This window comes from Stigmatopora argus, chromosome 22 (genome assembly GCF_051989625.1).
Source record: "Stigmatopora argus isolate UIUO_Sarg chromosome 22, RoL_Sarg_1.0, whole genome shotgun sequence".
Taxonomy (NCBI): Eukaryota; Metazoa; Chordata; class Actinopteri; order Syngnathiformes; family Syngnathidae; genus Stigmatopora; species Stigmatopora argus.
This window is the reverse complement of record NC_135408.1, coordinates 10484054-10507065: the sequence shown is the minus strand read 5'-3', so window position 1 is coordinate 10507065 and position 23012 is coordinate 10484054. Positions and strand designations below refer to the sequence as shown.

Below are 23012 nucleotides of genomic sequence, written 5' to 3'. Positions count from 1 at the left end.
TCACGAGAATGCTGAGGATTTTGCACCACTTGAATGTCAACTCGGAGCAACTTGATTCGAGTAAAAGTGCCAAGCAAAGCTGTCCAAAGTACAACGCAAAGTCAATTGAAATGGGATGGATTGACCTACCCCTGGTGCGTGATGTGAGGCGACAACATCAAGGCTCTCGCTCTCTTGGGCCTGCTAGTTATCCAGAGCAGGGCTAGGTAGAAAAGTCTTTGGTGTGCGGCTGGAGTCTTACCTAGCAGCCAAAACCCTCTCATCGCTGCCACAGCAACAGAGAGCGGATTAGCGGACTGTACCATTCTGTTGTTAGAGGGGATTAGAGTTCACACAACATGGCCCCGTTCTGGGTCTTCGTGTGCCACCGCCAGTGCGTGTGTGCAGCCCACAAAGGAGAGATTACCGCAATCGGCATTCTCATTTCAGCCTGATGGGGAGAAGGCTGCACGTCGCGGGCACTTGCGGATGAAAATGACGATACGTGGGATTAAATGCTACCATTTAATTCCTCACGTCAATCCCAAAAAACAAAATCTTCTCATTAAAATCATCGCCCCGGTTGAAGAAAATGCACGTGGTTAACGCGTGTGACAACATTTTCCCTAATAAATAACGTAAATCCCGCCTTATGTAACAGGTTCCGACGTCTATGACGTCATTTCATTTCTGCTTGAATGTCCAGAGCGCGACATATCCACGCATCGGCTCCGCGGTGGGACCTAATTCCAGGAATGTAATCCAGAGAAGGTGAGTTTTAAATGTGGAGAGGATCAAGAGTGTGTGAGTTTTTTTATCTTTGCTCAGGTCCAGGTTCAAGAAAGGGAATCATCTCATTATGCCTGCTGGCAGATTAGTATCGGATCAAACGACAAGCCATTATATAACGCGGCAAAACAGCGAGCATGCCAGCGTCAACGTATCCTCCCATTCGGGGCTAAATGCTGAGCACTTAGATTTTTTTCTACCAAATTTTAGCTGCAATTTTTAGGCTGTTGTACTAAAATGGGAATGCCTGATTTTTTTTCCTACTTTAATGGACCACAATGCCAAATCTGCAGCATTTGTAATTGCATGGAACGAAATGAGTGATTTTCTACCTGTTCTTGCATGAGCTCCACCTTAGCAGGGGTCTTCTCTGGACCGCCGGGATCAGGATTGTGGTTTTGGTGTTGCCCAGTTGAGGTGAGGGCCAGCTGTCTTTGGAGCCGAAGAACTTCTCTTTGAGATTCCCTGAGAAGTTTCTCAAATTCTGCTGTGTCCGACGGCAAAGGGGAACCCTACAAAGACACATAAATAGGTTATATATGAAAAATGCAGATTACTAAAATCCGACAAGCTCATAATTCTCTTATAGCTATCACATTACTAAATCTACACAAATAAAGGGCTCATCTTTAATAAAAAATAATTTTCGATCATATATGTTAAAAAAAAACCTTAATACCATAAAGCCTCCACATGAGTGGACATCATAATCATCATTTTGGGTTCTGTCGGGCTGTTATTAACATTGATATTAAATTGATGCCCACATACTGAATATGGATGTCAGGTTATTATTTTAATATTTGACAAATATTATTTTGAATGAATGAAAATGATTTTTAAAAATAAATATTTGCCATTGACAATTATAGGCGTTCAATTCATTTAAACGACTGGCTGTGAATGCTCATCTTAAAGTTGAAATGGTTTTGACATCTAAAACTGTCAATGGCTTCTTTGTGTCTTTTTAAAAAGTAGAGTTGATTGGGAGAAATGGAAAATAATATTTAAGGCATTTAGAAATTGTTACTGCAGAATGTTTTCTCATTGCTAAAAATCCATACTCCATCGGTTTGAACTCTGGGGATTGACTTGAGCATGTACTTTGGGAAATATTCATATTATGAAAGCAATGGGTATTTATATTTATCATAAACTTTAAATCTGTAGAGAATGTTTTCTAACATTTGTTTATTGCCATTTCACATTGCTTACTTTAGTGTTCAATACTTTGAGTGGCAGGAGTGTGTTAATTTGAAGTGGGATGGTCCACAGCAGATTAAATGTTGTCCAGCAGAGGGCAGGCCTCAGTTAACATGAGTCAGGAAAAAATGTGTAATAACTTTTTTGATAAAAATGAGCACCGGACCATAATACGGAACAATGTTACGGGGAAATGAGTTGATAATATAGTAGAAAATCAATGAAAATGCATACTTTGGCAGAGCCCAGTCGCGCCTCCAGTTGCCTCAAGTCATGCTGCAGTGCAGCGATTTCCTTGTCCTTGCTCAATAGTGCTTCGGCGTGTTGGGCCAGGTCACGTGCTCGCTGTCGTGCAAACGCCCTCTTGTACTGTTCCGCTGATCCTGGCCTCATGGCTGAAGGAGAACTCACCTAGAGAGAAAAAAAAGAAGTTTATTACCATGATTTCTCGGCCTGTACGGCAGATGCCTCCAAATCAACCAAATTGTACTTAAGTCGGAACACTGTTGTGCATTTCTCACCAACAGGCCTGTTCTAAAAAAACTGTGTTTTGTTGTCAGTGTGATATTAAACATCCGTTTACCTTGACGCTAAGTGACCAAATAACTGAGTATAATTGGATGGATTGTTATTCAACAAGACTTATTCACCATTTGTATTTTAAGGCTTAAGAATGAGACAATTGTAGCGTTTGGGTCATCAGAGTGAGGACAAACTGGAGTGGTCTACAGTTCCAACGAATGTTAAATTTGTGCAGTATCTACCATTTTGAGATTGGCCTCTTGCAATTTGCGAGCCCTCTCCTCCAGTCTTTTGGCAAGCACCGCCAACTCCGCGTTCTTCCTCCTCAGCCGCCGGACCTTCTCCTCGGTTTCTGGGGCACTGCTTTTCCGCTAAACACATGGGCAAAACACATCACACACTGTAGCAAAACAAATAATACATACGACACTCCCAAAGAAATCAGTTCATGGAGTAGGACTATTCTCTTGTGAGTCACAAACGTTGTCAAGACAAGCAAGAATTCCTGCGAAACTTACTAAAAGGCCATTTTCCTCTTTCAGGATGCTGCATGTCTTCTTTAGCTCATCCAGAGCTCGCAAGAGTTCAAAGTTCTGCCGGACCAGAAACTGGTAGTCAGCACCATTCTGGAAAGTATGTCAAAAAAATGATGGTGACATAAATTGAGGGATACAAAAAATATACATGACATATGGGGTGAATGTATTTCTATTATGAACAAAATCCATGCGACAACAACAACAAAAATTGCCTTTAGTTGCCTTTAATTGTGAGGCTCACTCAAGGTGGTGTTAAATATATTCAATATTCTGCTTTTCTTCCTCACTTGACATGGATCAGTTAGCAAGGCAGATGCAACTCAGTGAGTAGCAGGAGGTCAAGGGTCTCCACGCAAGCTGTCGGGGTAGCCTCGGCAGCTCGACATTATCGCCCTGCCCGAGGCTACGGCGTTGACAAAACCTGTCTATGTCGTCTTGGAAGTCTCAGGAGAATGTTTCTTCAATGACAAGATCCGTTTTTGTGCATGTGTGTGCACTTTTTAAGGAACAATTCAACTTTAACACTTTCCTGCTTGAGCGCTTGAACTGAACTGAGAAACGGGGTCCGGACGGAAGCTTTAATGACTCCACTGAAGGCTCTGAAATGAACCCTAATGCCTATGAGAGTAGCATCATTGTTTTTGTGACGTGACAACATTTAAATAATGCAGCTAAAGCATGATTTCTTACAAACTACAAAGTTCCAAAGTCTATATGATACCAGTTTTTTTATACATGAAGTGGAACCTAAAACAAACATTTTGTCTTCCACCGGAAGAGTGGAAACAAAACAAAACCCCGTACGCACCTTGTGTTTGACTTCTGCTTCAAAACCATTTAGGTTTGCGTAGAGCGAATGATGCCTCTTTCCTAACAATGACGTGGAAGGGGCGATCGCTACGGACTTGACTGAGAATCCTGGACCCTCATCTCGGTGGTTTTCCGATTTCTTCAATTCTTCTCGTGTTTGTTCCAGAATTTTATTCTCTTGTCTGCACTCCATTTTTACATGTGCAGATGTGTGGTCAGGCGGCTCAGGCCGAGTCCACAGGTCGTACATCACTCTCGGCTACTCCAAAAATGCAGTTTTTGACTTGACGAACAAGAGCATGGGGAAAAACTGGCAGCTTTTCTCTTGGAACATAAAGAGGTCTATTTCATCCCCAAATTGAAAAGCCAACGTCATACCACTTCAAGACTGAAGCCGTTGTCGAGTGCCTCGTCCTTCTCCGAGCAACGGTATCTCCAAAAATGAGGGCAAGTGTCCTCAAACAAGACGGGACATAAATTTGTCACAGCTTCCGATGGTAATTCAGCGACAATAATTGTCCCGACACTCAAAATATTCTTCTTACTGAGCACATCTTGAGAGCAATGCTATGCTACAAATAAAGATGGTTGACGTACCACTGCCGTTTCTGGTCGGTTTGCAAAATACTGGGAAAAAAATTACCTACCGATACAATGTCAATGCATACCAGCCCAGACTGGAATAGCAAATTAAAAAAAAAAATCTAAAACAAGCTCAACAGACAAGGGGAATCCATCAAACAGGTCCCTACTGCGCTGTTTCTGTTCAAATGGGATGTCCGTGGTAGCGTAGCTCCCCTATACAAGAGTCCGTGGCTTTTGGAAAGATGCAAGACGACAAGACGACACGACAGGCAGCCTGAGCCCATCTTGTTTCCAGCATCGTAAAAGGTGAAGAAAAGGGGCGATTGAAAAAAAAAATGAGTGCATGAGGCAGTGGGTGTCATTGTGAGAAGGGGGTGGGGAAGACTATTCCATCATCCTATCACAAAAAGGCTAGCGTTCACGCTGGGTCCAATCATAACAGTGACTATAGCTGGTTTCCATGGAGATGACGCTGGAATGATGTCGGCTCCCTATTGATTGTTGAAAAGGCGACGCAGGGAGGCTCCACAGTTGAACAAGTGTAACTAATCCTAATGTTTAGTTGCACTTTTACACTTGTAAAGCCAATTAAAAACCTGACAACATTCGGAGTTTGGGATATAATACTACTTCAATGGCAATTGAAAGCTTCTTTACATATTAGTACTTTTTGAAGCTGTCTTATTGGCTGAAATTTAGCAAAATACTTTTTTTTTTAACTTCATGTCAGGGTACCAAATCTGTGTAAACTTAGACACCTCGTAAGTACTCCACTCCTCCTTTTCTTTTCAACTTGACTGACTATTTGGATAACGCACAATGGGCTCAACAAATCAGAGTTGCTTGTTCACCACCTCTAACCACTTTATGGCTATCACTTACATTCAAGCTGCATTTAATGTCATTTAGAACAACTCAGGCTCAAGAATTAAATGCATTACATGCTTTTCTTTCACAGTGCAAAGCATTATTCAATCTACCGTTGCATAATGTGCTCACAAGACTTTCTTTGGTGCCCTGACAAATTAAATAAACTCCATAAATGCCATTGGACAAATAATGCTCTGTTCTATTTATGCGTACTGTTTACATGGCATGGATAGAGTACGTATGTACTGGTGTAGCTGTTACTGTTATAAAAGCGCTACAACAAACTTGTACTAAGTACTTTGACCATGTTGTGTGATAATAAAGCATGTCACAATTCTCTAAAATCAACATCTTGGCCAATTTACAGATCACCAACGAAAACATGAAGTAGCTTACCTCCATGTTGCCGTCCATGCATTTGGAGGGAGGGGCGTCATCTGACCCAGCGGACTGTGTGTGGTCGTTGCGCCATGCATGGGGAGTGCTATGAGGGTGATAAATTTTTAGAGCCTGGCTCCGACAGGTGTCCACTGCCACGCTTGTTGTGGTACAGGCGCCATCTTCAAACAAGTCGTCGTTTGCAGACTCTTGTATCAAATGGTCCCGTTTGGTTTTCTCTTGGGGTGAACAAGAGGCAATTTTGGTCCTGGACTTGGTTGAATAAGGGACGATTTGACCGGTGCTGCTCCCGTTTTGGCTTATTTGTCTTGCAATTTGTCTTCTGTGCAAAAAATCTTGGTGCGTTTCTAGCAGATGGCACAACACGACGGCTTTTTCCAGCTCCAATTCTCGCCGTTGCAATTCGGAGACTTCCTGATCACTATGTAACTTTCCGGAAAGCATCAGCAACAGCTGCTCCAGATTTTTGGGCGTTTTGCGTGCCGAGCTGAACGTTTCAAAGGTGCCTTTAAAGGGACCCCTGGAGCATCTGTTTTTTTGGCACGCATGTCTTGAAGTCACTTCCCTAACAGACTTCTGTGGTTCCTGTTGGTGCCTTAGCTCCTGGTCTGTTGTCTCCTCTACTTGCAAGAGGGCACGGGATGTTTCCAGGTCCGGTTCATTGTTGGCCTGGCCCAGATGAGGTTTCTTGGACAACAATATCAAAGAGTTATCGCTATCTTTTCTCATTGTGCCAAAGTCACAATAGAGCATGCACATAGAATACTACCATTTCAATATAGTGGATCAGAAGATGATGGGATGGTTGATGGACAGCTTGTCAGATATACATCATGCAGTTGTCGGACCAGGCCACTTGAATGATGAGACAGAGAAGGATGCACTTACAGTAAATGGTATGACCAGAAATGCCAACACTACAGTCTAGTAATTAAGTTGATGGGACTACAATGACAAAATGCATTGGATGGAACTGTATCGGTCACTGTATTTTCTTAAAGCATTTTAACTACGGATGCCTCGATACTTATGGGATTAGTAACTAACAGATGATTGACATCGAGATGAAGATCTTACTAAAGTGACATGTTATTCAACAATGTTAATCCAGGAATGCAACAGGTAGAGTAAAAACATCAATTTGAACACATGAAAACAATGAATGACAGTTTGACAGGTTCAAAACATCACGTAAACTAGAGTGTGCAAACCCCCAGTCGACGGGGGCGCTTCGGATTACAAAACTAATAGTTTATTAGCAGTCCGTTATTTAATTAGCTTCTGAGAGTATCCTACACTATATCTGTGCAAACTACTTGATTTTATTATTGCAATCAAAAAAAGGGTCGATCGGGCTCTTTAGGCAGCTGGATTTTACTCTTGCGAACTATCTTTTGTGCGTTTGTTTTAGCCAACATTAGCGTACTGACTCCACTTTATTGGCTTCAACTGAAACTAAACTCACCTCATAGCGGATTGCCACGTAATCGTCCCCGAGCATTCATCGACATTAAAACGACGTGCAATAGTGACACCGTTGGCTCCCAGGGGTCCCTGGAGCCATGAAATCGAGGTTTTGTTTATCAGTAAGGAATATGTCACCCGACGGAGACTGACTGGACTGTACATGAGCGGTGGCGGTGCTGCATTCAGGTACCCTCCGGATATTGAGCTTTAGTCTTCTCCGACTCTCCTATATAAAATGTATAGGCTAAATGTATAGTAAAGATTATATTAGCGCAACTATTATGAAGAATTTAAGATGTGCTGATAGTTTCGACATATTGTATATGTTATCGTTATTCACAAAATCAGTAAATGTGTGTAGGATGCGGACTACTAGTGGTGATAACTTGTTAGTACCAGGACTACAGTACTCATTTATATCAATTATAAATAATATATATAAATAGATAATATATAAGTATATATATATATATATAAGTATATATATATATATATATATATATATATAAGTATATATATATATATATATATATATATATATATATATATACACACATACATACATACATACATACATACACATATTTGATGCCATAATATTGTAATGGTTATGTAACTGTCTATAGTAGAGTCTACAGTGTAGTCACAATAGTATTGTTACTACAATCTAATGAAAAGGTGTGTTTTCGGGGGCAAGGGGGAATTCTAATATCACATTTCTTCTAGAATAAAGCAAACTATGTCACACAACTTAATTTACTACTCATTGTCACGACCCAGCTACACTAGTGTCCATAACAAAGAACATCAGGATTTCATAAATATGTCAAGTTAAAACACTTACCACATTGAGTCCATATGCCACAGTAGTATTACCACCAATCCGCCTCAAGATGTCCCTTTCTCCACTCCATAGTTAATTGGCTCCCCCTGCCAACCATAAGGGAGTAATGTATACACAACAATAGAAAATAGTACAGACATATCAATACTGTGATATAAAATGACATTGTGATAGATTTTTTTTTACATATTGCACAGCACTAACATACTGTATGGAAAAAAAACAAAAATGAAGACACACCCACAGGATGTGAACTGCAGTCTCCCAATGGGATTAAACAGAGGCGAGTGGGACATCACTATGAAGGAGCTTTACCTGAAATGGGAGATGCAAGGATACCAATGAAGCGCTAACTTTCATTCTTTGTTGCTTTTTGGCCCCTCCTGCTTTTTTTAAGCATAGGCGGAGAAAGGGTGTTGGACATTTAACGTACAATGATGTGCTTTTTATTGATTTACGTAATCTCTGTCACCAAAGCCAGATATTTATAGTCGGACTGGGTTGAGAAGATGAAAGAGCGAAAACAAGAACTACTGCCGTTTCAATGATTTACAGGCAAAAATTTTACAAAGTTCAAGAAATTGGATATTGACCAGACTTTAGGTTTATTTCGTTCACAGTTTTTCAGGTGGAAATTAAGTTTCTTTTTCTTTTTTTTAATTATTATTCAAAATTCCGGCAAGACTAAATACTTTCACAACAGGTATGTATCATTTAAATTACTTCATGTTGTACAAATTTATGAATGAAAACTGATATTTTGACACAAACTTTGTGATAAAAAATAAATAAATTAGGGACCATTATTTTTTTATTAAAAAAAACTGAAATGCAATTTAGTTAATCCTCTGTATAGCACTAAAGTTGATAAACATAAGAGTTAAAATAAATCACATTTTTAAATGTTACCATTTTTGTTTATAATTTTAAAAAGCATTTTGAAAAAAAGACTTGCTGCATTTAAGATATTTTTTTAAACAAAAAGTGACTATTTTTCCCTTTGTTATTTATCCTTATGGCTTTAAATTCATCAGTACCGAAAATTGAACCATTTGCTTCATTGATGGAGACAATAAAAAAAACAGATAAATTAAACTTTGCAGTTTAGCATAGCCTATAAATAACTACAAAATGTCCTTAAAATACAGATTGGTGTCGATGAGAAAGTGAGAAGAGCACAAATGACACAAAAGGCAACATTATTCCATGTTTTATCTTATTTTGAAAGGAGTATTTTCGTCTTTCATCACGATTGTGAGCATTTTCTTTAAAAAACACAACTGTAGTCAACTGGAAAATCACCATACCTCATTCGTAAAAATACGTTTGGTTATTTTTATTTTGTTATTTTTTTAATGGCAGCCTGCATTTTGGAAAACATGGTGAAAGTTTCCAACGCGCCCGCCACCCTCCTCCTGTAGTCCAGGAGATGAGAGGCGCCCCTGCAGTGTCATCAGGTGCTGAAGCGTTTTAGTGACAGATTTCAGGAAGCAGTGTTTATGCCTGACGATGGGGGCTCCAGAAAGCAGAAATGTCTTTTTGTCCACTGGAATGTCCACTATCTCAAGGGGAAAATATCAAATTCTCTTCTCATCATCCCTAATACGCATTCCAGTGTAAGGTCAGGGGGAATTTTAGGAAGGCAAAAAAAAACAAGGGAAATATCCCAGAGTCCAGACACGCCACACTGCAATCTTTTCATCACAACATTTATTGAGGGAAAGGAAGCATTCTGTCAAGCTAAAAAAAATCACCTCCACTAATTCCAGTTCTGACTCTACATTTCTTTTTTTGGCACCTACATTGCATTGTCTTTCTGTTTTTTTAGGCACAGGGTTTCTTTTATTTTAGTTGTGGATAATTGATGAGTACTTTATTGCAACGGAGTAAAAAAACAAGAACATTTTATTGTATTTTTAATTTTTTTATTATGACAAAAGGTCAATCTAGATTTCTTTTCAGCCAATGTCAAATAGAAAAGTGGGGAAAATAATCCCAAGTCAATTTTTTTGGTGTAAAATATAGTCAAGATTTTATTTTTAGTTAGAATTGATCAAATTTTTCATGAAAGCATTTCCACAATCATTCATCCCATGTCAGCTGCCCCCCCACTACTATCTCCCTCTGATTACTGAGTGATTGTCTGTGAATTCCTGAATTCTTTGTCTCAAGGGAATCCCCCTGAATTTGGAGACCCACAACACAGGTGACACCTGCCTTCTCCTTTGCGACTGCTCAAAACAAAAAAAAATGCCACAAAGGCCCCCTGCCTTGAATTTCACATGTCCTCGGGGAGAACTTTGCTTTTTCAGCACACTTTTTAACAGTTTGTGCTGCTTTTTTTTTGCAGACAATCATCAATACTTTCTACTGCTGCCGGCTCATTTGGGAAAACAATCCAATAGTATAATTAGGTGACAATGGAACTGGGCCATCTTTTGTAGGACTGGCCAATAAATTGATTTTACCAATGTCTTTTTTTATTGCGGATATTTTTTTTTAAATGTTTCTTTTCTTAAAAGGTATTTATTATTTTTTCAGGGATTATTACATGAGTTTATATTTGAGGGCTGACAGCATTAGTAGGAGTGAAAAAAATCTATTCAAGACGGACGTTTTGTACCTTTTGTTATTTAGTTTAACATTTAACCTTTTTATACCTCTTTTGTACATATTGTTTTTGAATTTTTTTTTTAGTCATTTAGTCAGAATAAATGAAATGAAATTTTTCAATGCAAATTACATTAAAATGAATGAAAACAGAAATAGACGAGTGTTATTGTGGGCTAGAACCAAAGTATAAAACTTTGTATTGCCAGTATAAAACTTGGCTAATATTGTAATCCACTATCATCCTCCCCGTTTTAATATTTTTTTTTTTTTTTAAGTCTAGATATGGCCCCACTTTTATTCCATATCTGTAATTTTATGCATTGTCATTTCAGCAGACGAATGTTATTGTGGGCTAGAACCAAAGTATAAAGCTTTATCTCCTTTATATTTCAACTCATTGCCTACAATTGACAACTATAGACGTCCAATTCATTTAACCTGGGAGGGTCGGGTGGGAATGCTCATTTGGAGTACCACCGATGGTGCTAAACGTTCCAATCCATTTTAACAGGGAGGGGCGAATTGGAACTGGCGGCCAATAAAGCCGATAAAGGCTTCAACTTGTTTTGTGCTCTGTCTTTTCTTCTCATTTTTGGACACATTAGTCAGCATGTTTCTTAGCTAAAAAGGACATTTCATGCATGTATTTCAGTCGGATGGTCAGTCAAGCAGCCATGCGAGGACAGCGTGCGGTGGAGAACCTTTGCAAGTGCTGGAACCCAACAATCTGGCTCTTGGTCACTTTGCTTGGATCCCTCGTGTTAGTGGCCTTAAGTGCCCTCTTAAAGCTAGGTGAGTAAACCCTGCAATTTGACTCCGCTATTTACTGCGACATTTTTCATCTATGACACTCATCCGCTGCTCAGCATGCAAGAAGACAGACATGCGTTTCTTATTCTTCAAATACAATGTGTTCAATTCTAAGTTAGATGACCATTAGTCTTGGCTATTATTGTAATCCACATTTTTTTTAAAGTCTAGATATGGCCCCACTTTTATTCCATATCAGTAATTTTATGCATTGTCATTTCAGGAGACGTCAAAGTAAGCAAACGTGCTGCACCCGGTAAGTAACTCAAAAATGACTAGATGTCGATTTTGTTATTGTAAAGAATGGCAGATCAACAAGATTATTACGTAGCAACAACACTCACACCACAACCCTTGTACCGATGAAATTTGAGCAGTATCATGCAAGTAAAATACAAGTTTCAATGAACAAACAAAAGGCAGGAGCCTGTGAAATGACCTCGATTGGGTGTGATGTCTTTGTTAGGCACTGAAACCTAAGAAATGTTTCCAGGCGTTATGTCCTGGGTTAACATCTTCCCTAAATAAATAAATAAATAAAAAACACCTTGAAGCAAAAATATAGATATCCTGGGAAAGTGGTGGCTCAATCCTGGATGTGCGTTTTGACAATTTATTCGGCCTTTCAGTCTTATTAACTTTAATAAAAATGATTTTGTCGTGAGTGGACGTCCAATCCGTTTGAACTGGAGTGCTGCCGTTGCTCCCAGTTCAGATGGATTGGACGGCTTTTCCCGTCACTGGCGACCGACGAGCTAAAATGGACTACCTCACTCTTGTTTTCACTGCCTAATTTTTCATTCCATCTTGATTTTTCAGCCAATGACCAGCAATACCCAGTGAAAAAGTATTATCAAGGTAAGCCCAAGGCTATCAAGACTAAACACATGTTCAACTCTATCCATAATGTCACAATATAGCAGAAGTAGTAGATTGTCCAGATCCAGGTCAAACTATAGCGTCTTTACACTTGAGGTTGTCTCTCGTCTTTCTAAAGTAGTCACGCTCTTTAACTTAGCCGTTTCAAGACATCCGTTAAAGGAAGATATCTATACCATGAGGAAAATAAACACTCAAATTACATTGAAATTGACACAATGCATTCCAAGACTGGTTCATTTTGCTTCAAATGACCCAGTTGAGATCGCTTTATGGCACAGTTAGGATACGATACAATATAAGTCACGGCAGAATCAATAACTTTGAAATGAATGACCACCGCCCAGTTCCTTCGACTGACCCACTCAGAACCTACACGCAACCTTAAGTTATCAATTCGTGTAATTAATTAAAACACAGGCTCTGGCGCGTAGATATTCCTAGAATATTTCGACCAAATTTTATTCTGATCCATCATGGAAAAAGTGACGAGCAGCAATTTTAGTCCGTGTCTTCCCCAACAACAACAACAAAGTGAGCGAGAACTTGAGACCTCCCGTCTAAAAACACTGGGAAAGTCGTACATTATGAATCAGCATCTGCTCAAAAAAAGATCTAACGTTGTGTTTCCATCTGTCCAAAGTGCGTTTGGCAAACGGGGCTACCAGGTGCGAAGGCCGCGTGGAAGTATACTACAATGGCATCTGGGGCACGGTGTGTGACGACGACTGGGACTTGTTGGACGCCCAAGTGGTGTGTCACCAGCTGGATTGCGGCGTGGCGGTGGCCATGGGCAGCAGCTCTCAGTACACGCCAACCTCCATCCCCATCATGCTGGATAACGTGGACTGCGAGGGCGGGGAAAGCAACCTTGGTCACTGCGACAGTCTGGGATGGGGCGTACACAACTGTTACCACTACGAGGATGTGGCTATCAAATGTCGAGGTACAACTAGGCTGGCGTTTGAGATTTATTTCATGAAGCTACAACAGCAACAACAACAAAAAATGTATATGTCAATAACTCTTATTGACAGAACCACTGGTGGTTGGAGCAAAAGCCTCAGGGGATGTGACAACATCGCTGCCCAGTAATGCAGTTTTAGGTGAGTACTTTCTACGTGGTTCAGATTGACCTGCTTTTCCAACATCATAAAGTACAAGTGACAATTTCCACCGTCTTCTGGACTTTTTAGGTTCTGACCACAAGACAACAAACGTGAATTGATTATGATTGAACCAAAAAATAAAAAAAGAGCTTCCATATGCAAAGATAACAGACAAAATACTGAAATCGGGCACTGTTTCCTCCATTGATTGGGAATAATGCAGAAGCACATCCTGCTAAAACTGACAAATGCAAGCCATTGTAGGATAAATTTAAGCTTCTTTTGAGGGCCACATTCAATAATATTTTGATCATATCTTCAGATGGTGCCTTGCGTCTGGTGGAAGGAAAAAACTCCTGCCAGGGCCGCGTGGAGATCCACTACCAGGGTCACTGGGGGACGGTGTGCGACGACGACTGGGACCAGAGGGAGGCCGAGGTCGTGTGCCGGCAGATGGGCTGCGGCAACGTGCTTTCGGCGCACACTCACTCTTATTTCGGTCACGGCACCGGCCATATTTTCCTGGACAACGTGAACTGTATGGGCAACGAGGAACAGCTAGCTCATTGTGCTCATCTTGGTTGGAGTAACCATAACTGTGGTCACCATGAAGATGCCGGGATCACCTGCTCTGGTATGTTACTCCAGCTCTAGCGTGAATAGCGTGCAATTTCTTGACAAAGACTATTCAAATTCAAAGTACACCATGCCATATATGAACACTAAAGAAGCTTCCTATTTGTAATTTACTGCCAATTTATTAATTGTTGACCTTTGATTTGACAGAAACTGATTCTTTATGTCCATGTTTTGCTCAGTTAAACATTTGACTATTTTTGTCATTTGATCAAATATTTACGTCATATAAAGACTGCAATGTGGATGCCGGGTCTCAATTATGTTTATTTTTCTAATATATATCTCCTAATTAAAAGATTTTTCAGAGTTTGACAAAATGTTAAAAATAATAAAATCAAAACTTTTTAAAAAAATTAAAATTGAACAAAAAAAGACAATTTGGGCATTATTATCAATGGCAGAAAATAAGTTAAGAAGCTCACAAAAAGAAATGTAACAATTTTGAGGTCATCAGTGTCTCCCAATGGTTTAGTAATGACAATTCATTTTCGAATTGCTTTGTCAATAAATTGAGGCAAGCCCCCAATAAGTAAAAGTGATATCTACTAATGGATTTTGTCTAATAACTCATCTCTATTGTCTAATTAGGTTTAGGGCCTACTTCCACAGTGCCCATAGTTGACCCTTCCACTGGAAGCCAGGGGTCAACCGGGTCAACGTTGGAAACAGCAGGTAAGCTAGTTTGTTTTCATTTGCATACAAGACAGTAACTCCTGCAATATACTGCAATATACAGTAATCCCTCGAATTTCACGGATAATGTAGAGCAAACATGTCCGTGATAATTGAAAAACCGCAAAGTAGGATCACTACTGTACTTCATGTTTTTGCACCTACACAAAAATAAAAGTACAATAATCAAGAAGTGTATTTATTAAATCTGACAGTTATAGGTATAGGAAAATACGAATGTATTAATATCCAAATATAATCTACTAGCACCCCCTGCTGAGGAAAAGCATGCATCTCTCAAAGTCGGCCAAGAGACGGAGACATTTCTTCCCTAATTTCCTTGCTCTCTCTCACAATGACTGTCATTTTTTTTCTTTCTTTCAGTAACCAATGAAGACGTCACCGCTACGGAAATCCCAACGAGTATTCGCACGGTTGCTCAAACAAAAGGTGTTTATCTAATTATCCGTTTGATAATGCTACGTTCTCCATTTTGAAACGTTTCCCCCAAAATGGAAGCATCAACATAGATTTGTTTACAGCTCCTATGGCTATCCGGGTGGTCAACGACCAAGGTGGCAACTGCAGGGGTCGCGTAGAAGTGCTGCACAATCACGTTTGGGGGACGGTGTGCGACGACGGCTGGGACATGCCCAATGCCGCGGTGGTGTGTCGGCAGCTCGGCTGCGGCGTGGCCCTGGAAGCCAAATCCCAGGCCGCGTTTGGCTTCGGCACGGGGCCCATCTTGCTGGACAACGTGCAATGCGGTGGGGACGAAGCGCACTTATCCGAGTGCCCCCATTCTGGCGTGGGTCAACACAACTGTGGCCATCACGAGGACGCTGGAGTTATCTGCACGCGTAAGGATGCTTTGAAACTCCTCTACAACAGTTTGTAATCGGGGAAATTGGCCATTCGGAGTAAAAGTCAAAGTCTTGAGGGACTCATTTATCTAAAACTATTCATTCATTGATTTTCTGAACCACTTTATCATCAGGATGGACAAAACTATTGTATTCAAAAATATATACACATAAAGGAGATCGACAGGCTAAATAGGCGCCTGTTAATGAAACATTAACAGTAATTCCGATAACTGTAGCCCAAACAACACCAGTTATTTAATAAACTCCCAAACTCACTCCAAATCACTACCCAATTCATTCAAGTCTTCATCCTTAGTATTACTAATAATAATAATAATTCACAAGTCCTGATAATTCATGAAAAAGTTATTTACAGTCCAGAATATTTACGGTTTATCATATAAATACTACAATAAGACCATTGACTGACATTGTCATTGGAAGGTCAATATTTCTTTATATTGGTTCAACAATAGGGAAAGTCTTGATATTTGCAAGTGAAAAAAATATGCTTGAATATGATTTTTGACACCCATTTCTTTGCAGCCATTATACCTTTTGCTGGATTTGCCCGTGACTTTCGAGTAACTGAAGGGATTGTCGCGACAACCACGACACCGACTGAAGGCAAGTTCACAATTCATATACGCAATATAATAAGAAAAGTGTGCAACCACTTTTTAGGCAAGTGACTAATTTTAGTCATTTATAAAAAAATAAATAAAAAAATGTTGCCTCATATTAAAGGTATGAACATGACAGTGGGGATAGATATATTAAAAGTCTAAATGTTATAACAAAATATAAATGAATGCTTGGATATGACAACATTTTTTTGTGCGTGTAGGTTCACTAAGGCTGGTTGATGGTCAGCACGTCTGCGAAGGGCGATTGGAGATCTACCTACGTTCGGAATGGGGCACCATATGTGACGACGCATGGGACATCCCCGACGCCAAGGTGGTTTGTCGTCAGCTGGGCTGCGGGGACGCCGTGGTGGCGTGGGGGGAAGCCTACTTTGGCCAAGGCACGGGAACAATCCTATTGGACAATCTCAAGTGCAACGGTACGGAGCCCACCCTGCAGAATTGCTCGCACATCGCCTGGAACGTCCACAACTGCGACCATTCCGAAGACGTCGGCGTCACCTGCTCGCTCTCCCTATTCTGAGCCGCCACAAAATGGCCGAAGTACCTTCACCAACCTTGGACTTTTGGTGTACAATATGTAAATACAAGCTGTTACAATATGTAGGATAATATTCTTCTAGCATGGGAATTCATGCACAACTAGAGACACCGCAGAATTTTAACATTTTAAGCACTTTATAACTCAATAGGAGTTGCGATTGTACCGAATGCTGGACTAAAGAACAACCATTCCAGAGTTAAGTTAAAATGAAAATAAAATTGGGGGTGCATTACATTGTTTTGGTCCAAGATGCTACCAAGTTAAATATTTCTGTAACAGAACCGTGATTTAACTATCAATGCATAATCATTTTTTGGGAACGTATTGTATCGCTACCTTGAAAAATAAATCTCATATACATGTACTGCAAAACATGCTTAATTAAACAGGCCTGGATTTCACAAGAAGTCATTTTTGAGTCAAGTATGATTATGCGATTCATATTTTTGCGACGATTTTCCAGTGGCTCAATAAAGGTTGGATAACACGCCTCAAGAACATGTTAACATATTTATGCTAGCTATGTTGAGAAATTGTTGGAATGTGTTAGTTGAAATGTGCAATTTGACAGAGAAAAGGCATGTCTACTTTAAATAAGTGTGGGGGGTGTAATGTGACACCCGGATCTTTAGTGAGGATATATTAAATTGCAATGATAATTTGTTGAATTTCATGAAACATCACATATTTAGTAAAAAAAATAGGAATAGGAACCAATGTAATTATAATATTTGGTGGTCAAGTGTTGCCTACATGACTCAAAATGTGTTTTTATCTATTTTTATTTTCCTTCGGCACGGATTAATTACACGAATTGCACACTTAGTGTTGCCTGTACGCTCTGAGCCGGGTGGTCGTAGTTCATTTTTAACTTGTTGTGATTTCATACCTGCACCTGCCTGTGACCCTACGAGTGGCTAATTCATTCTAAAACAAAACTGGGAGTACCGGCTGTGAATACTATATCTTTCAGGCTCTAGATGTGGAAATTGGAATGGACGTCTAGAGATGTCAATGGCATCCAGTGAGCTCAATGAGTGAGTGCCTCATAAAGGGTTCATCTTTGCTCTATGCGCGTCCCCCTGTCCCAGGCAGGAAAGCCAGGGGAGGGGGGTGCCAGTTTTGTTACATCATCAGACCAGGACACGCCTTTCTGGGCGGGGCCAAAGCCGGGGAAAGCGCTCGGCGTGGGAGGGGGGGTCCCGTTCCCGTCGGCAGGCCCCACCGAGTCAGACAGCAGGCAGCAGCTGCGGCAACAAGATCGCTCCCCTTCACTCTCCATTTCAGATAAAATCTCATTTGTTGGCTTTTTTTTTGACGTCCGGTGCCGACAAGGACAGCACGCTCAGCATCCAACATGGTGGACCGCGAGCAACTGGTGCAGAAGGCCAGGCTGGCCGAGCAGGCTGAACGATATGACGATATGGCAGCTGCCATGAAGTCGGTAAGTAGCCCCCTGACCTTTTCTTTCCCTGACAAAATCAGTCTTGGTCACCGCGCATCGCTGACATCAAGTGCGCGTTTGTGCGCCTGTTCTGGAGCGTCGGTGACGCGTCGGTGACGCTCCGAGACAGGCGCGCAAGGTGTCATTCACACCATGAGCGAACCGAATAAGAGCCAGAAAATCATATCGGGGAATGAAAGAGATCCTCGAAAAGAGCTTTCATCTCACGACCAATCGACCATTCGAAGCAGATGCAGCATGCGGATAAATGACATGCTCATTTGGAGCCGGGGTGGGGTGGGGGGTGGGGGGCTGCGATTCCAGCCCATTCAAGCAATCCAAGCCATGTTCACACGATAGCTTTATCGTATATATGTTGAACACGGGGATAGAATCGGGACCGAACACACATTTGGAGTATTAATAGTGCCGGTGGTGGTGGTCTAGGTCTAGGGGCTGGCAGCGAGAATGCGGACTGCTTGATCTTGGGGCGGTGCCTTTCGGCCGGGCTTCCTTTTTACGGTCTGTGTGCGTGGTCGTGAAGACAGCAGGCCCCCCATAACCCCCCCTCATACCACATCCCCTTCCATTGAACGCACGCCACGCACAAGATAAATTGAGATTATAAAGACTTCTCATCGAATGCTGGGTTCGTGGGTCGGTTCCGGATGGCTGAACCGGTTCCCATCATGCTGAATTAGCACGGACGCAATGGAACATGATATGGCACTTTCCCCCGCACACTATCACGACGACGCGTGCGCGTTTTGACGCAATAGCGAGAGAGCAATATTGGCAGAAGGTTGACGGCCATCGATTTTTGGCGCAGATGCCGTGTTGCCAGATAAGCAAGCGCCTCTCATCTTTGGACGTGGGTGTCGATGGACGCGACGCCTTTTTACCCCCCTCCCCGAATTGTCATATTGCAGCAAAACGTCGTAACTGTCGCGCGCACGATAGACGCCGCAGCTCCGATAATCGATGCGGGTAGCATCGACCCACCCTTGGCCCTCCAAGCGGGTCCCAGCAGGTCCACGCAGAGGCGTGCCGCAGCCTGTGCCAAGATGCGCCACGGGCCCACCCGTAGTGCACCATTTCACGAGCGGCGTATTGTCAAATAAATAAATAAAGAGAAATTGCCTTACATCTGCACACGGATCGTGCACCGAGACGTTGAAAAATACACTTGAACTATTCTGGATGTGTGCTTGAGAAAGCCAAGAAACATGAAATATTTCCACATTTTGCACTGGCCCAGAAGCCCTCCTCTTGGAAAATATGTTTCATTGGCCACAATGATAGAAGGAACCTGGTCTAACCTTGTCTAACCATTTCTGCAGAGTCAGAGTCTCTGCAGCACTGGGCACAAGGGGTGTGTCCATTCTGCAGCCTCACCCATCATTTAAAGTGGGGAATCCCTTACCACTGTAGACATAGCAACCGACTTAGCCAAAACAAAAGCCGAGAGCAATTGGGTCCAGTATTCCAGGACTCCATCCGCGGTCTACAGCCATCGTCGTCGTCAGGTGATGCTTATTTTTGACTTGGCGGCAAAGAACAATAATCATTTTTGGAATCACGTCATCTCTCGCACTAGCGTAAACGCCCATTTAAACAGATTTTGTTCCCTTTTTAAGAGCCACACAACTGGACGTCTTTTCTCAGCGACACTCAAGCAGTATTACAAAAAACCAAACCATTTAATTTTGTTTTTATATTTATATCATATCAAAAGCCATAGCGTTGAGTATTTTGGGGGGGAATAGGAAAAATTGAACGTTTTAGTATCATGACAATGTTGGTTTTATGCAGGTCAGTCTTCAAAGACTGATTTCTTTTAAGTCATGACTGGCATTAAGTAATATTTAAGCCACTGTGATCCTATTTATTATTTAACGAATCTCTCCCGACACACTAAACGCATTACTTTTGAACCGATCTAACCCAGCGATTGTGTGTTGTTGTAGACGGCAAGGACGTGGCGCTCGCATACACCGCCACGCCACTGTAACGGCGCATGCTGTTTCTCCTCCCCCCTCTTATTAGCTCTTTGTGGCTAAAGCAACAATTCCCATTCACGCCGGCGGTGACGTCAGGTCGTCCTCTCCACTGTGCCTTTGTGCCGCTTCCTCGCAAAGAGGGTCAGCGGGGGGCTTGTCACATCATCTTAGGAGAGCCTCCAGATGATGTGAAAATGAGCAAGGAAAGCCAGAGAGAAAGCGTGGAGCGGCGAGGAAGAAAACGGGAAGATTTGTGCGTTTGCTACGTCTTTGGAAAGGCATCGAAAATAGGCTGAGAAACGCGAGTCGTTTGCGTACAGCACGTTCTCTTCGTGTACTTGAACGAGGATGCTTTGCACTGCCCCCAGTTGTTTGGGGGTGCTAAGGATTAGTCACGAGAACGCCACCACCATCGACAAGCATTACGGTTAGACAGAGGACTATTGTCATAAGGGGCATGTTAGCTTGTGTCCAGTGTCTCTGCTCATAGGCCTGGACAATACATCTATTTAATTAGTTAGGTTTTTTTTTATCTACAGATGGTTCCAAAACCAAGAGTTTTTTTGTCGTTTCGGCAAAAAGAACATCTAGTAACCAGCTATTCAATTGGTTATTCATTTGTATTTCGGGGTTGACAGCACAAATAGGGGGAAAGTAAAGTAAGAAATCATCTGCCAATGATGAGCAATATGTACTAGTTTCCAACAGGATCGTGTTAAACAGCCAAGATGATGTTAGACATCCAGTTGTGTGGCGTCCAATCATCTTTCTGCTACGAATGAGTTTATCACGAGTAGACAGCGAACGACAGTAAGTTTGCTGCTAGCCTTCTGCTTCAAACGGATTGGACGTCTAGTGCCATCAATGCCAAACTTTGAGTTAAACCAAGTCGTGATAACATTCTTCAGTATTAAAATTCAGAACATCACTACAGTAGCCTCAAAGATGTCAGAATCGATCGTTGGAGGCAAAAAAATGATTTTGGCGCAACGCTAATACAGAACAAAGAATGATTCTTGGTTGCTTTCGGAATCTGGCCCCACCCCCTTTAAAATGGAATAATCCCAGTCGCCACTGTATGAGTGGGCTCAAAAGGTACGAGATGAGAATTCATTTATTTGCAGGGATTCCCACCCACACTACTGCAGCTTTGTCCACACCAACAGCCATGTCAGCATCCTTCCTTTCCACTAGAGATTAGAACTCTGATAAGATTCTGCAGTTGCTATGGAAACAGGCGCTCAAACCATCCGTGCTTTCGCTCTTACAGGTAACCGGTACCGGCTGCATCGGTTGGGAACAAACCTTCCAGATTCACAAATGACGCTTAGCTAGCAACAATAATACGGCTTTTTGGGGGGGGGATGAGACATTATATACGGGCAAAGTGGTCAGCCCCCCCAGCCACCAGACCCCAGCCCCCCAGCCCCAACCCTTCCTTTCTCTCTGGTTTGCACATGGAACAGAATTTTGGTAGTAGACAACAGGCTTTGCACTCTGAAAAGGTCTGTAAAGAGTCCTCTGTGGCGCAGTCCCAGTGGGACATAAAGGATTAAATCCCTCAGACAGACACAGGCCTGTCAAAACAAGCTTGGTGCGATGACGACAGCCAATCAGCATTCACCCGTGAGGATGATGTCAGCGACACAAAGGTGTAGCTCACGCTCCTCAATGGGAAATAATAGTGCGTGCTCGTAGATCCGGGGGTCTCAACATGGTGGCCCAGGGGCTAAATCTGGGCCACGGCATTACTTGGCGGACCACCGAGTACGAAAAAAGTGCTAGTTCATTCACTCAAAGTAGTCGCTACATTTTTTTAAACCCTGCTCCAAAGTTCCTTCAGCCAAACTAACGGTGGGCCTCCGATTTTCTCCGTCAGGTGACAGAGTTGAACGAGGCCCTCTCCAACGAGGAGAGGAACCTGCTCTCCGTGGCCTACAAGAACGTGGTGGGCGCCAGGCGCTCGTCCTGGCGCGTCATCTCCAGCATCGAGCAGAAGACGTCGGCCGACGGCAACGAGAAGAAGATCGAGATGGTGCGGGCCTACCGGGAAAAAATCGAGAAGGAGCTGGAGACGGTCTGCCAGGACGTGCTCAACCTGCTGGACAACTTCCTGATCAAGAACTGCAACGAGACGCAGCACGAGAGCAAGGTCTTCTACCTGAAGATGAAGGGCGACTACTACCGCTACCTGGCCGAGGTGGCCACCGGCGAGAAGCGGAGCGCCGTGGTGGAGTCCTCGGAGAAGTCGTACAGCGAGGCTCACGAGATCAGCAAGGAGCACATGCAGCCCACCCACCCCATACGCCTGGGCTTGGCTCTCAACTACTCCGTCTTCTACTACGAGATCCAGAACGCCCCCGAGCAGGCGTGCCACCTGGCCAAGACGGCCTTCGACGACGCCATCGCCGAGCTGGACACCCTCAACGAGGACTCCTACAAAGACTCCACTCTCATCATGCAGCTGCTACGAGACAACTTGACGCTGTGGACGAGCGACCAGCAGGACGACGAGGGGGGCGAGGGCAACAATTAAAGAGAGCCCGCCGGCCCAACGCCGCCACGGTCGCGCTCGCAAAAAAACGGCAACATCAAAATCATACCGAAAAAGCTACCAATTAAGATCAACGGAAACGGGGTGGGGGGAAAGAGGTGGAACGTTAGCGGCCGCTGCTACTACTTCAAAAAACACGGCTGCTCTTCTTTATTTTTCCACTAAAAGTAGGAGAAAAAGACCTAAGCTTGAGGTCTGAGTTATTATTTAAAAAAAATAATTAAACAA

The 23012-nt window shown here is 42.3% G+C and overlaps 4 protein-coding genes across 13 annotated transcripts in view; 3 read left to right on the top strand and 1 right to left on the bottom strand.

Annotated features, from left to right (window-relative positions):
• tspoap1 (TSPO associated protein 1) overlaps positions 1-7315 on the bottom strand; it is a 28412-nt gene extending 21097 nt beyond the window's left edge. For 9 of the 10 annotated variants that reach the window (XM_077593130.1, XM_077593133.1, XM_077593134.1 and 6 more), the window contains exons 1-5: positions 5694-6425; positions 3012-3119; positions 2736-2864; positions 2206-2382; positions 1101-1280 (exon numbers count right to left, since the gene is read on the bottom strand). In XM_077593130.1, coding sequence (XP_077449256.1) covers positions 1101-1280; positions 2206-2382; positions 2736-2864; positions 3012-3119; positions 5694-6425 — 1326 coding nt within the window. Of the gene's footprint in view, positions 1-1100; positions 1281-2205; positions 2383-2735; positions 2865-3011; positions 3120-5693; positions 6426-7161 lie in introns of those variants that run through there. The other variant, XM_077593131.1, reaches the window with a different exon arrangement.
• A 987-nt stretch (positions 7316-8302) lies between these two features.
• LOC144068497 (scavenger receptor cysteine-rich domain-containing group B protein-like) lies at positions 8303-13537 on the top strand. The gene is made up of 7 exons (XM_077593072.1): positions 8303-8710; positions 11273-11412; positions 11654-11686; positions 12250-12288; positions 12953-13255; positions 13347-13415; positions 13506-13537. Exons 2-7 carry the CDS (start codon positions 11277-11279, stop codon positions 13535-13537), a joined length of 612 nt encoding a protein of 203 aa, XP_077449198.1. The 5' UTR covers positions 8303-8710; positions 11273-11276.
• Positions 13538-13635: 98 nt separating this feature from the next.
• LOC144068496 (scavenger receptor cysteine-rich domain-containing group B protein-like) lies at positions 13636-17094 on the top strand. The gene is made up of 7 exons (XM_077593071.1): positions 13636-13678; positions 13741-14052; positions 14646-14729; positions 15114-15179; positions 15272-15589; positions 16142-16222; positions 16443-17094. Exons 1-7 carry the CDS (start codon positions 13636-13638, stop codon positions 16763-16765), a joined length of 1227 nt encoding a protein of 408 aa, XP_077449197.1. The 3' UTR covers positions 16766-17094.
• An 883-nt stretch (positions 17095-17977) lies between these two features.
• ywhag1 (3-monooxygenase/tryptophan 5-monooxygenase activation protein, gamma polypeptide 1) lies at positions 17978-23012 on the top strand. The gene is made up of 2 exons (XM_077593141.1): positions 17978-18230; positions 22110-23012. Exons 1-2 carry the CDS (start codon positions 18144-18146, stop codon positions 22764-22766), a joined length of 744 nt encoding a protein of 247 aa, XP_077449267.1. The 5' UTR covers positions 17978-18143; the 3' UTR covers positions 22767-23012.